Genomic DNA, 14,827 nt, shown 5'->3' with positions numbered 1-14,827 from the left:
GATGTGATAAGTGACAAACCACGCAAACATATCTATTTTTTATGACATAATAATTACTTCAGCTGCGTCCCAACTTGCTTACTCCATTAAGATTAAATGGGTAGATGAAGTTGGATGATAAGGAATGTAGTAAGGTACTAGAGACTTCTAAAACTAGCTTCTCCCAAAATGTCCACTAGACTTGCACAAGTATATATTACCCACAGAGCATATTTAACTATGGGCCGACTGGTCAATTTCTGTCCTTCTCGTAGCTCTATATGTCCCAAATGTTTGATCTCTACTGGCACCTCCTCTGGCAATGTTCTCACAGCTGTGGGTTCTGGGCGCAAATCATTCAGTTCCTTCAAAATCAGATGGGCTCACCAGTGACAATGAACCCCAAACTATGACTATTGGGCTTATTTCCTGACACTGATGTAGATAAGTGCAGGCTTAAATTTCTGCACAAAATATTGGTGCTAGAAAGGTCATAGCTCAGTGTTGGATCCAAGCCATATCTCCTACTCTTGCTGCCTGGATTAACATATAAGATAACCTTCTTATATGTTAAGGTGTTATTTATGTCAATAAGATGTCAGACAAATATAACAAAATATGGGATAGGTGGTTGAAATCATCCTTGACCTGTATTTCATAAACCTGCAGTGTATATCTTATACCTCTGATATCAAGTACTCCCTCTTGGGCCATTGCCAAGGGATATAAGAATATTGGTGCTGCAGAACAACTAGACAAGTCCCATCATGCCTCTGGGAGTAATTGTAATGGCAAGCCTTGCAATGCCTCATGGAAAATGTAGTTCCACAACAGCTGGAGGGCCCCAGGTTGCCTACACCTGAACTAGACTATCTGGGATATGGTTATTACGGTATATATACGCATAGCATATTGTATAATTTTCTAATCATTTTTTTCTGTTCTGTATAATGTGTCATATCAACAATACTCTGTATGGAAACAATTGTCACCACTTTTTGTTGAGTTTTATTGAGTTGTACATCCATGTATACAATGTTCTTTACAGTAATATCGTGTACTAAACCCAATTTGTTTCTAACTAAAAAAAAGTGGGAAACATAAGCATATATTTTATCGGACCTTTGCTATAAAATATAGCATTTTATGATACAGTTACCATTTACATGAGGAAAATGCACAAGCACTTTTTTACTACAGAAAGTCAACAAATAAAAACTGATGCTACTGCGCTCTTCTGGCCATCAACATTTCTCTAATGTTATCTTCAGCATTCTTTACACTTCGTTCTAGATAAGCCTTCTTTTCCTGAAAAATAATAAAATAAACATGCATAGTTAGTCCATCTAGTTCAACCAATGAAAAAAAAAAAAAAAAAAAAAAACACAACCATACAATCCTATACCCACAGTTGATCGAGAGGAAGGCGAAAAACCCAGCAAAGCATGATCCAATTTGCAACAGTAAGGGACAAAAATTCATTCCCGATTCCCCCAGAGGCAATTAGATTTGCCTGGATTCCCTGGATAAACTGCCTATAAAATGTTAGTATCCAGTTATATTATGTACATTTAGGAAAGAATCCAGGCTTTTAACGCAATCTACTGAGCTAGTCAGAACCACCTCTGAAGGGAGTCTAGTCCACATTTTCACAGCTCTTACTGTGAAGAAACCTTTCCGTATTTCCTCTAGACATAAAAATAGGATTTTTGTACTCACCGTAAAATCCTTTTCTCTGAAGTTCATTGACTGACACAGCTCCATTAATCTAGGGTTATCATGCCACCTTCAGGAGAGGACTAGGCAGAACATGTAATTCATGTGAAAAACAGCAGAACAGTACATTTCCGCCCAGGGGGCGGTCCCTCTAGCAATAACCCCCTCAGCCTGCTTCCTGCAGCTCAGTATGTCAACAAGCAGTAGAACGTAAACTAATAGGAGAGGGGGGTGCTGTGTCCGTCAATGAATTTCAGAGAAAAGGATTTTACGGTGAGTACAAAAAATCCTATATTCTCTTGACCGTAGCAACAGACAGCTCCATTAATCTTGACCGTAGGGACGTCCCCAAGCAGTGTCATAATGAGGAGTGGAAAAAGCAAATATAACTTCACCCACAACCAGAGGTGCTCCCCAATGGAGGAGTCACCATCTGAACCAACCGCATCAGAACTTGCGGTCAACATATGCATCAGATGCATTGACAATCAAAATGTAACTTTCGCTAACAAGAAGAAAGAGTGTAAATTGCAACATTAAATAGCCGCCTGCAAAACTTTGTGGCCAAAGCAGGCATTAGAAGATGCGCTTACATCAATTTTGTAGAACTTTGTGAAAGTGTGAACGGACGACCAAGTCACTGCCTTACACACCTGGGAGACTGACGCTTGATGTGGGAAGGCCCAAGAGGTCCCAATTGCCCTGGTGGAATGGGCCGTGACAGGAAAGGGGGGCACCTGCCCCTTCAGGGCGTAAGCCTGGACCACGATCTGTCTCATCCACCGTGAGATGGTGGTCGATGAGACCGCTAGCCCTTTATTTGGACCAGCTACCGAAACGAACAGAGAATCTGACTTTTGGAAGGGAGCAGTGGCAGACATGTATACCCTTAGTGCCCGAACCATGTCCAGGGAATGGAGGGTCACCTCCTTAGGGTGTGTTGGCTTAGAACACAGAGATGGTAACACAATGTCCTCATTGAGATGGAAAGCCGAAACCACCTTTGTCAGAAAAGAAGGTTGTGGATGCAACACCACCTTATTCTTGTGACTAACCAGATAGGGCGACTTGCAGGACAAGGCCGCCAGCTCAGAAACCCTACTGGCAGATGTAATAGCCAATAGGAAGACCACTTTCTGAGAAAGAGTCAACAAGGGAATTTCCCTGATGTTCTCAAATGGCAGCGTCTGTAGCGCCTATAGCACCAGGTTCAGATCCCACGGAGGTAGGGGTGGTCGCACCGGAGGGACTACATGTGGAGTCCCTTGCACAAAAGGCGCTCACTAATGAGACGCCAGGGGTCGTTGGAAAAAAACAGCCAAGGCTGATATCTGTCCCTTGATGGTGCTCAAGGCCAGCTTCTGGTCCACTCCTCACTGTAAGAACAGCAGGATCCTGGAAACGGAATAGGTGCGTGGGCGCCACCCCATCTCCTCACACATGGAGATATAAGCCTTCCATGTACAATGGTATCTCTTCTGAGAAGAAGATTTTCGTGCCCTCAGCATAGTGGAGATTACAGAGTCCGACAGACCTCGGTACCTTAGTACCTGCCTTTCAACAGCCATGCCGTTAAAACAAGCGACGGTAAAGCAGGATGGAGTATCGGACCTTGCGATAGGAGGTCTTCTCACATCGGAACCGCCAAGGCGCATCCGCGGAGCAGACATGGCAACATTTCAAGCGGAGGGAAGGGGTAAATCGGCTGGTACTGCTCCCATGGAGCCGATGCGTCTGGCGTGTCCACCAAAGGATCTCTTGTCCTGGACACGAACCTCCGCACCTTCCAATTGAGTCGAAAGGCCAGAAGATCCACATCTGGTGTGCCCCATTGCAGGCAAAGAAGCCTGAACACCTCCGGATGCAAAGCCCATTCTCCTGGGTCCAGCATCAGGCTTAGATAGTCCGCCTGCCATTTTTCTACTCCCGGGATGTATATGGCCGTCAGGGCCGGTACGTATCGCTCCGCCCACTGAAGGATGTGCGGGACCTCTCGTGCTGCAACCGAGCTTCTTGTTCCTCCTTGATGTTTGACATATGCCATCACCGTAGCGTTGTCTGACTGGATTCTGATCGGACGCCCTTGTAGTCTCATCGACCATGTGGAGAGGCATACCCCGATTGCTTGAAGCTTGAGCACATTGATCGATAACTGGGATTCCTCCCTCGACCAGAGGCCCTGGGTCGATTGTACTCCCAGTACTCCACCCCAGCCGGTCATGCTGGCGTCCGTTGTGATCACCGTCCAATGAAGAGGCAGGAATGATTTCCCAGACCGATGGACCAGAGACCTCAGCCAAAAGAGGAGAGAGTGGACGGCACAGTGGTGTAGTGGTTAGCACTCTCACCTAGCAGTAAAAAGGGTCGCTGGTTCGAATCTCACCCACAAAACTTCCTGCCTGGAGTTTGCATGTTCTCCCTGTGCCTGCGTGGGTTTCCTCCGGGTACTCCGGTTTCCTCCCACACTCCAAAGACATGCAGGTAGGTTAATTGGCTTCTGTCCAAAATTGGCCCCTAGTATATGAATGGGGACCTTGAATTGTGGGCTCCTTGGGGGTAGGGACCAATGTGAGTGTGCAATGTACAGGGATAGGGGTAGACACTCACTTAGGTTAAACTGGATGGACTGGTGTCTTTATTCAACCTTACTAGCTATGAAGCTATAAGAGTCCCTGACTAACTGGCTCACCCGAATCTGCCAATCCAGGGATAACGGAGATTTGTCCCATTTGGACAATATCTCCCTCTGCAAGACTCTGGTGTGAAATTGGGCGTACGGTACCGCCTGGAAGGAGGCTACCATGAGGCCCAGAACTCCCATGCAGAAAAGCAGCGACGACCACCTGCAGTTCATCAGCAGCCTCACCGCGGCTCTGAGAATCTGCAGTTTGTCTGATGGGAGAAACACTCTCGCTTCCACGGAGTCCAGCAGTAAGCCTAGGTACTCCAGGAGCTGAGTCGGCACTAGTACAGACTTTGAGGTTCAACACCCATCCAAACTCCTGTAGAGTTCACATGGTGATCGCCACATCCTCCCTTAATTCTGAGGGGGAGCTTCTCTCAGAAGGAGATCGTCCAGATACCAGATTGCGATCCCACGTTGTCAAAGCCAAAATTGGAGCCAATACTTTGGTAAAGATTTGGGGTGCTGAAGTCAGGCCACAAACTGGTATCACGATTACAGCGCAAGTGCGCATGGTTTTCATCAAAAAAATTCAAGCAGTCAGGAGAACTCCATTTTTTTTATTCTATCTGTTCTTTAAAAAAAAAAAAAGACAACACTCCCTGCATGTAGCAAAGTCTAAACATAGCAGACAACTTAAAAGGAGCTCCAGGCTCTCCCCCAAAATACTAGGGGAGGTGGTCAGAGACTGCGGACATAGTACAGGAGGTGGTCAGAGACTGCGGACATAGTACAGGAGGTGGTCAGAGACTGCGGACATAGTACAGGAGGTGGTCAGAGACTGCGGCCATAGTACAGGAGGTGGTCAGAGACTGCGGCCATAGTACAGGAGGTGGTCAGAGACTGCGGCCATAGTACAGGAGGTGGTCAGAGACTGCGGCCATAGTACAGGAGGTGGTCAGAGACTGCGGCCATAGTACAGGAGGTGGCCAGAGACTGCGGCCATAGTACAGGAGGTGGCCAGAGACTGCGGCCATAGTACAGGAGGTGGCCAGAGACTGCGGCCATAGTACAGGAGATGGCCAGAGACTGCGGACATAGTACAGGAGATGGCCAGAGACTGCAGACATACTACAGGAGATGGCCAGAGACTGCAGACATACTACAGGAGATGGCCAGAGACTGCAGACATACTACAGGAGATGGCCAGAGACTGCAGACATACTACAGGAGATGGCCAGAGACTGCAGACATACTACAGGAGATGGCCAGAGACTGCAGACATACTACAGGAGCTGGCCAGAGACTGCAGACATACTACAGGAGCTGGCCAGAGACTGCAGACATACTACAGGAGCTGGCCAGAGACTGCAGACATACTACAGGAGATGGCCAGAGACTGCAGACATACTACAGGAGATGGCCAGAGACTGTAGACATACTACAGGAGATGGCCAGAGACTGCAGACATAGTACAGGAGCTGGCCAGAGACTGCAGACATACTACAGGAGCTGGCCAGAGACTGCAGACATACTACAGGAGCTGGCCAGAGACTGCAGACATACTACAGGAGCTGGCCAGAGACTGCAGACATACTACAGGAGATGGCCAGAGACTGCAGACATACTACAGGAGATGGCCAGAGACTGTAGACATACTACAGGAGATGGCCAGAGACTGCAGACATACTACAGGAGATGGCCAGAGACTGCAGACATAGTACAGGAGATGGCCAGAGACTGCAGACATAGTACAGGAGATGGCCAGAGACTGCAGACATAGTACAGGAGATGGCCAGAGACTGCAGACCTAGTACAGGAGATGGCCAGAGACTGCCGACATAATACAGGAGATGGCCAGAGACTGCAGACATAGTACAGGAGATGGCCAGAGACTGCAGACATAGTACAGGAGGTGGTCAGAGACTGGGGAAATGATACAGAAGATGGTCAGGCTGGGGACATGAGACATGAGATCAGCAGTTAAGTATATCTTTTTTTATTTGAAAGAAAAAATAATGCCCTTTAGTATCACTTTAACAAATCCATTGAGTCTTTTGGCAGCAACTTGGATTGTAAACAGATCAACATCACTGAAACAATTAAAAAAAGGAAGACATTGCAATCAGTAAGAAATATACTGCTTGCAGATCAGTAGATGGTTCCAGAGGGGAGGGATAATAGGGAAATCACAGGAAGAAATTTGACACTAAGTTTGTGCAGCCCGCAATGTGTTAGGCACACAGTATACACACACTGGATAGTTGCAGCAAGTGGGGGGGATGTGCCATTTCTATACACTCACCGGCACATATCAAGCATGACAGGCTTATCTCTCACCTCTGGAGCACTCCTACCCCCCTCCTCTCCTCGTAGCTTGTTTCCTGAAGTCGACTCAGACCCACAGCTGCAGTGATCTCTGTGTGTCTGAGCTCCGTGCAGTCCCGGCGCCCACCCATCGGGGAGATGTCCAGTGTCACTGTCCACTTGTCTAGAGCTACAAATCCCAGAGGAAGGGGAGAGCACGTGACTCTGAGGCTACATTGTCCATGAGGATGGGACAGCAGCAGGCGCAGCCAGCAGATGGGCGGCTTGTCATTCCAGCAAAGTCACTGCTGTGCAGGGGAGGAGCCGGAATTACGTCATGCATAATCGATTATGCTGGATAACAATCGATGCCAAATCGGGAAAGGGTATAATCGTGATGCATCGCTATGCCGATTATTTTCAACACCCCTAGTAGAATCCCTGAAACCTTTCCAGTTTTGGAACAGGTACTATCACCCCGTGGCTGAGCATGTCCCTTACTGACCCAAACAGGCCCTCCCGGCGATCTGGGAGTCACTATGCTGGAGGGAAAAAAATATGTTTTGTGGCCAAGAGAGGAACTTATCTTGTAGCCCGATTAAATCAGTTCGCAGACCAGTTCGGACAGCCGGGAGGCCCACAGAGCTGGAAACTTCTGAAGGCAGCCCCCCCCACCCATGTGTCGGGCGGGGGGCAAACCTTCATGCGGTAGTACTTTTGCTCGCAGGCTTGCAAGACCAGGGACGCTTTTGTCCCTCCGCAGTCATCTTGTCGGACTGGGAGCGCTTACCTGAAGCCCCGGACGGACAAAAAAGCCTCTTTTGAGCGGAAAAGGAGGACCCTTGCCTGCGGCGTGGCTCCTTACCCTTCTTGGTCTGGGGGAGCAACGTGCTCTTCCCATTCTTAATAATGTCATCCAGCGAAACTCCAAATAGCCACTCGCCAAGGAAGGGCAAATCCGTCAAGGCTTTTTTTTTTTTTTTTTTTTTTTTTTTTTAGATGCCTGGTCATCAAACCAGCATTTTAGCCAGATTAGGCACTGCAGCACCACTGCTGATACCAATGCTCTGGAGAGCAGTGGGAGTGTATCCAGGGCCGCATCACAGACATATTTAAGGCCGTGCACCAACTGGTCTGCTAGTTCTACACAGACTGGCGGGGACTGCTGCTTCACCAATTCACGATGCAATCGTTTTGCCCACTCAGTTAGGGTCTGCGACACTAATGCCATGGCCAGTACCAGATGTAGCGCTGACCCCATCAATGTAAACATGGACCGGGCCACTGCCTGTCGGTAAGGTCCTAAAATGCAGGAGCCCCCTCTACCAGAATTGTGGTCACTTTAACCTGAATACTGGGGGGGGGGGGGTCCACAACTAGGGAGTCGACCATTTTTAAGGAGGCTCTCCTCAAAGGGGTAACGCACCGCCATTCTTTTTGGGACTGAAAAGGTCCATTGCGGGCTTCCTCATTCCTTGTATGTGAACTTATCAAAATAAATCAGATACGTAAACACCTTAAGTGTACGGGCTGGCTTACGGGACCCAATCTCAGCAGAGGATCCTGCTGCATCCTGTATTTTCAGGGTATCACGCACAGTGGTGATAAGTGCTCCAACTAGCGCTTTTTCCTGTGCGGACCCGGAATCATCCTCACTGTACTGGTCAGCGTCCTCTGACACTTCAGAACAGGGGCCACCAGTCACAGCGGGGCCCGACTGAATCGGAGCTCTCCCTGAAGGACGGGTGGGCAGGGGCCATTTTTTACCCCCCTTGCGCCCCCACACTGCCTCCACCCTGGCAACGAACGTTTCAAGGACTGCCGACAAAGTGTCCAAATGCACTGCACTGTTTGGAGGTGAGCCAGTTGCAGGGAGATCTGGGGAATAAATGCCAACTTCTAACGCCATGCTGACCCATTCTGTCTGCTACTCTTGGGGACTAAGGACAAGGTGCTCAATCCAACCCTCCTAGCTGCTACAGACTGAGGGGGCCCCACCGCAGGACTCTCCACCCTGACCGAGTGTTGTGCCGTGCTGTTGCTTTGTCCTGTGTCAGCTCACAAGTGTCCAGGAACAAAAACTGTGCTGTTCTGAGGCCCAGGAACTAGCAATGGGGACAAAAACCACGCTGAGGCTATAAGAAAATGGTCACCGGCCATCCCTGTATAGTACAAAAAACACAGGGAAAATGGCCGCCGAACTCTGAGAAAATGGCAGACGACCATGCTTCTCATACAGAGCCCACAGACACCAGCAAAGAGACAGATGACAGCACAGGGACATAGACAGCCAGCGCAGCCCCCAATCTAGGATCTGAGCCCCCCGGAGAACCCCCAGCCCAGGTACACACAACACACTACAGCATCCCCCATGGGGGGGGGGGAGCAGGGGGAGAGTAAAGGGAGAAGAGGGACCTCCTAATCTACCACCCAGGGAATGCCCAGCTGCTCTCTCCTGCCGCAACAGGGAGAGCTGTACTTACCATCCGGACGAGCTAGAGGCATCCCATCACAGACCCACAACCAAGCAGTACAGGCTGCGAGCCATGGCACACTGTGACAAAGACATCTGTAGTCCGGTCATGTGTGTGCCCCGGAGCATTGCGCTCACCAGCCTCCCCTGGAGCCTGAGGGTCATGTCGTGGCCAACCCAGCGCGTAGCTAGGGCCTGCACGCGCTCGATGGCCAGGCTGGGGAGACTACAAGAATCTATATTATCCAGCCTGTCACCCAGCCGGCTGTTGATAGAAGATCACAGGATCAAAATCTTGCACAAAAAAACCCAGAAAGAACCCCACGACCGATGGTCCCGCAGGGAGCCTAGGTCCTTCTTCAGTTGGCAAAAAAAAAAAAAACAGCTGCAAGAAGCAGGCTGAGGGGTTACTGTCAGATGGACCTCCCCCTGGGCGGAACTGTACAGTTCTGTTTTTCACATGTATTATATGTTCTGCCTAGTCCTCTCCTGAAGGTGGCATAATAACTACGGTCAAGATTAATGGAGCGGTGTCCATCAATGTAAGAAAGATTAGCTTAAAGTGAATAACTCAACACCAAGTTCACTATATAGATCCCTCATGTATTTGTACATGTTTATTATACACCCCCCCCCCAATCTCCTCTTCTCAAGAATAAATTCAGTTCCTCTAATCTTTCCTCATAGCTGAGCGCCTCTTATCAGTTTGGTTGCCCTTCTCTGCACTTTCTCCAGTTCCCCAATATGCTTTTTGAGAACTGGTGCCCAAAAGGGAACTGCATATTCCAGATGAGGTCTTAATAAATTTGTACAGGGGCAACATGATTTCTATCTCTCTCTGCCAATTCTGACATTTCTCTCCTACATATAAAAATCATATATGCGTTTTTTTTTTGGTTGTTTTTTAGCAGAGACCCTAAAGCAGTGATGGCGAACCTTGGCATCCCAGATGTTTTGGAACAACATCATGTACTCTGCAGTGTAGTGGAGCGTCATGGGAAATGTAGTTCCAAAACATCTGGGGTGCCAAGGTCCGCCATCACTGCACTAGAGAATAAAATGGCAGTCGTTGCAACATTTTATCTCGCCCGGTATTTGCGCAGCAATTTTCAAACGCTTTTTTGGAAAAACAGTTCCATGCTTTAAATATATATATATATATATTTTTAAATAAGATTTTTTGTACTTACCATAAAATCCTTTTCTCTGTAATTCACCGATCGACACAGCCCCTCTCATAACCATTGGGTTGTTATGCCCTATTACTAGGAGATACTAGGCATTAGTTGTAACACAACACTCAGAACTCTTAGTTCTGCTCAGGGGGTGGTCCCTTGGGCAACAACCCTCCACCCTGCCATGCAGTCATCAGCACGTCAACAAGCAGTATAATAACGTAAAGATAAAAAGGAGGGGCGGGTGCTGTTGGTCAGTGAATTCCAGAGAAAAGGATTTTACTGTGAGTACAAAAAAAAAAAATCCTATTTTCTCTTATATTCACCGACCGACACAGCTTCTCTCATAACCATTGGGATGTCCCCAAGCAGTGCCAAACGAGGGGTGGAAAAACAGCATAAAAACGTCATCCACCATGGCAAGTGGGAACTAGTAAAACTTTGCCCACAAAAAACAACAGTGCGTGGAGAAATCCACCACAAAACCAGGGTGCCCTCAACAGGAGTGACTACCCACAACCGCAAAAAAAAAAAAAGACAGAATGTAATGCAACAGCGCATTAACTTAACGGTACTGTGTTTTTAATCGAAAAACTAAGAAAAAAAGGAAATATATTGCATATTCAATTGCAACTATACGGCCGCCTGCAAAATTTTGCGGCCAAAACAGGCATCACCCGATGCACTGACATCTACCTTGTATAACTTTGTAAACGTGTGGCCAGACGACCAGGTCACGGCTTTACACACCTAAGCAACAGACGCTTGGTGTCGGCCCAAGACGTGCCAATTGGCCTTGTGGAGTGGGCCATGACCAGAAAGGGGGGCACCTGCCCCTTCAAGGCATAGGCTTGTACTACAATCTGTCTGATCCACCTGGAAATGGTGGACAACAAGACCGCCATGCCTTTCTTGGGACCAGCCACCGAAACAGTGAGTCTGACTTCTGAAAGGGGGCAGTGGCAGACAAATACACCTTCAGAGCCCGAACCACGTCCAGAGCGTGAAGGGCCAACTTCTTAGGGTGCTTCGGCTTTGGACACAGAGATGGTAATACAATGTCCTCATTAATATGAAAAGCCGAGACCACTTTCGGTAGAACGGACGGTTGCGGACGCAACAGCACCTTGTCTTGCAAGTCACCCTATCTGGTTATCCACAAGTATAAGGCCGCCAGTTCCGAAACCCTCCTGGCCGATGTGATGGCCACTAGAAAGACCAATTTCTGGGAAAGATTCAACAGGGGAATCTCCCTGATATTCTCAAATGGCTGTTTCTGAAGCGCCAACACCACCAGGTTCAAATCCCACGGGGGTAACGGTGGACGCAACGGAGGGATTAAATGTCGTACCTCTTGAACAAAGGTACTCACTAAATGAGTGAGACACCAGGGGCCGCTGAAAAAAGACAGCCAAGGCTGAAATTTGCCCCTTAATGGTGCTTAACGCCAATTTCTGGTCTACTCCTTGCTGAAGAAACAAGCAGGATCCTGGATATAGAAAAGGAGTGCGGATGTTATTCTTTCTCCTCACACATGGAGATGTAGGCCTTCCAGGTACAATGGTATATCTTCCGAGAAAAAGATTTTCGTGTTCTCAGCATAGTTGGGATCACCGAGTCCGACAGACCTCGGTTCCTCAACACCTGGCTCTCAATAGCCATGCCATTAAAGCCAGTGATGGTAAAGCAAGATGGAGAATCGGACCTCGAGACAGAAGGTCCTCTCGCAACGGCAGTCGTCAGGGAGCGTCTGCCACCAGGCACACTAGGTCTGCGTACCAAGGACGCTGGGGCCAGTCTAGGGCAACCAGTATTGCTGGGACCCCCTCGGCCTCCACTCTGCAAAGCAGACGTGGCAACAGTTTCAGTGGAGAAAAGTCAGATCAGCTGGTACTGATCACACAGAGCCACCAGCGCATCTGCCCAAGGATCTCTTGTCCTGGACACGAATCTTGGCACCTTCTGATTGAGACGGGAGGCCAGAAGATCCACGTCTGGTGTGCCACACCTTAGGCACAGTAACCTGAATATCTCCGGATGCAATGCCGATTCTCCTGGGGCCAGCATCTGTTGACTCAAATAGTCCGCCTGCCAGTTCTCCACTCCCGGGATGTAAATGGCTGACAGGGCCGGTACGTGCCGCTCTGCCCACCGAAGTATGTGAGCGACCTCCCGTGCAGCGGCTGAGCTTGTTCCTCCTTGGTGATTGACGTATGCCACAGCTGTGGTGTTGTCTGACTGGATCCTGATCAGACGCCCCTGAATTCTCATCGACCATGTGGAGAAGCACAGCCTGACCGCTCTCAATTCGAGCAGATTAATCAGCAACTTGGATTCTTCCGTCGACCAGAGGCCCTGAGCCGACTGAAACCCCATCACTCCACCCCAGCCGGATAGGCTGGCGTCCGTTGTGATCACTGTCCACTTCAGAGGTAGGAACGATTTCCCGGACTGAATCACCAGGGACCTCAGCCACCAGATCAGTGAATCTCTGACTGACTGGCTCACCTGGATCTGTCGATCCAGGGACAACTGAGATTTGTCCCACTTTGTCAAAATCTCCTTCTGTAGGACTCTGGTGTGGAACTGGGTACAAGGTACTGCCCCGAAGGAGGCTACCATGAGTCCCAGGACTCGCATGCAAAAGCGGAGCAACGACCACCTGCAGTTCATAAGCAGTTTTACCGCGGATCTGAGAGTCTGCAGTTTGTCTGAAGGGAGAAAAACCCGCTTCCATGAAGTCCAGCAGCAAGCCTAGGAACTCCAGATGCTGGACGCCGACTTCTTTAGGTTCAACAGCCACCCAAATTCTTGCAGGGTCTGCATGGTGACCACCACATCCTCTAATTCTGACATGGGTGGGGGCAAACCTTCATGCGGTAGAAATATTATTTGCAGGCTTGCGGTTTCAGGGACGTTTTGGTCCTTTTGTGGACATCCTGACGGGCTGGGGCCGTTTTGCCGAAGCTACAGCCGCTTGTGAGCGGAAAAAGAGGGCCCTTGCCTACGGCGTGGCTCCTTAGCCTTCCCGGCCTGTTGGAGTAAGGTACTCTTACCACCGGTGGCATTTTTAATAATGTCATCCAAAGAGGCTGCAAAGAGCCGGTCGCCAAGGAAGGGAAGATCCATCAGGGCTTTTTTGGATGCCTGGTCAGCAGACCAGCATTTTAGCCAAATCAGCACCACATCTGACACTGAAGCCCTGGATAACAGAGGGAGAGTAACCAGGGCCGCGTCACAGACGTACTTAAGGCCTTTCACTAGTTGGTCTGCTAGTTCCACGCAGACAGGAGAAGCCCGTTGCTCTCCTAATTTGCAGTGCAAAAGTTTTGCCCACTCAGTTTGCGGCACAAGTGCGGATGCCAGTACTGGTCACACGGCTGACCCCACAACCGTAAACAAGGAACAAGCCACTGCCTTCCTGTCCGTGGGATCCTTGAATGCAGGAGCCCCCTCTACCGGGATCGTGGTTACTTTATTTAACCTGGATACTGGGGGTCCACGACCAGAGGAGCTGACCATTTTTCGAGAAGGCTCTCCTCAAAAGGGTAACGCACCACCATGTATTTGGGGACCAAAAAAGGTCAGTTGGGGGCGACCCCATTCCTTATAAATGAACTTGTCAAAATAAGTCAGATACGGGCACACCTTAGGTGAATGTGCTGGCTTGCGGGACCCAAAAGGGACCGCTACATCAGCAGAGGGATCTGCTAGCTCCTGAATCTTCAGGGTATCACGCACAGCTTCAACAAGCGATTTGTCACGCACAGACCCAGACGGGGATTCATCCTCACTGTCCGAATGGTCCTGGTCAGCGTCATCTGACAAGACAGCAGGGGTCACCAGCCTCAGCAGTCTGCATCAGAGCTCTTCTCAGAGGACGGGGGACAGGGGCCGCTTTATTGCACCCTTCTTCCCACGCACCGCCTCCATCTTGGCAACTAACGAATGGAGGACCACCGTCAGGGTGTCCATGGGCACTGCGCAGTCTGCAGGTGACCGGGTTGCAATTGCCTGGATTTTGGGGGAAGAAACACCAGTTTCTGAAGCCACGCTGACCCTACCCTGTCTGCCACCCTAAGGGGACTTAGCCAGCGGCAGTGAGGAGGGTGGGAATGTCACTGTCCTGAGGGGCTCTTTCCCACCGGACTTCACCACCCTGAGGAGTTCTGCGCTATCCAGCAAGTAGTGCCCATAGTTCCTGTGGGCTCCCAGGTGCAGAGGAAACAAAGCTGTGTCGGTGGCTGCAGCTGCAAATGGTGCCAAAACCACTCTGAAATGTGCTCAGGCTTCAATAAAATGGCCACCCAGTGTCCAGTACAAAGACATAAAACAGGGAAAATGGCTGTGAGAGCACAGGAGCACATGCTGCTGCTAGAGAACACTGAAAAACGTGTTCAGGCTTCAAGGAAATGGCCGCCGGTGTCCTGTATAGGAGATCACCAGGAAAATGGCCGCTGGTGTCCTGTATAGGAGATCACCAGGAAAATGGCCACTGAAGCGCAGGAGAACATGCTGCCTTTGCCCACACCTAAAATGGCCTGCCAAAGCAGC

The 14,827-nt window shown here is 49.4% G+C and overlaps 1 protein-coding gene across 1 annotated transcript in view; it reads right to left on the bottom strand.

The window, feature by feature from the left end:
* Positions 1–964: 964 nt before the first annotated feature.
* Positions 965–14,827, bottom strand: part of LOC143964144 (prefoldin subunit 1-like) — a 280,636-nt gene continuing 266,773 nt past the window's right edge. Inside the window, exon 4 of the mRNA XM_077473839.1 lies at positions 965–1,287. Within this exon, the coding sequence (XP_077329965.1) occupies positions 1,204–1,287 (84 nt within the window). The 3' untranslated portion in view covers positions 965–1,203. The remainder of the gene's footprint in view (positions 1,288–14,827) is intronic.

The sequence above is a fragment of the Lithobates pipiens genome, unplaced genomic scaffold (genome assembly GCF_037356315.1).
Source record: "Lithobates pipiens isolate NorthernLeopardFrog02 unplaced genomic scaffold, aLitPip1_a1.2 Scaffold_8, whole genome shotgun sequence".
NCBI classification, from domain to species: domain Eukaryota; kingdom Metazoa; phylum Chordata; class Amphibia; order Anura; family Ranidae; genus Lithobates; species Lithobates pipiens.
Note: the sequence above shows the minus strand (reverse complement) of the source record. Positions and strands in the feature narration are given on the sequence as shown.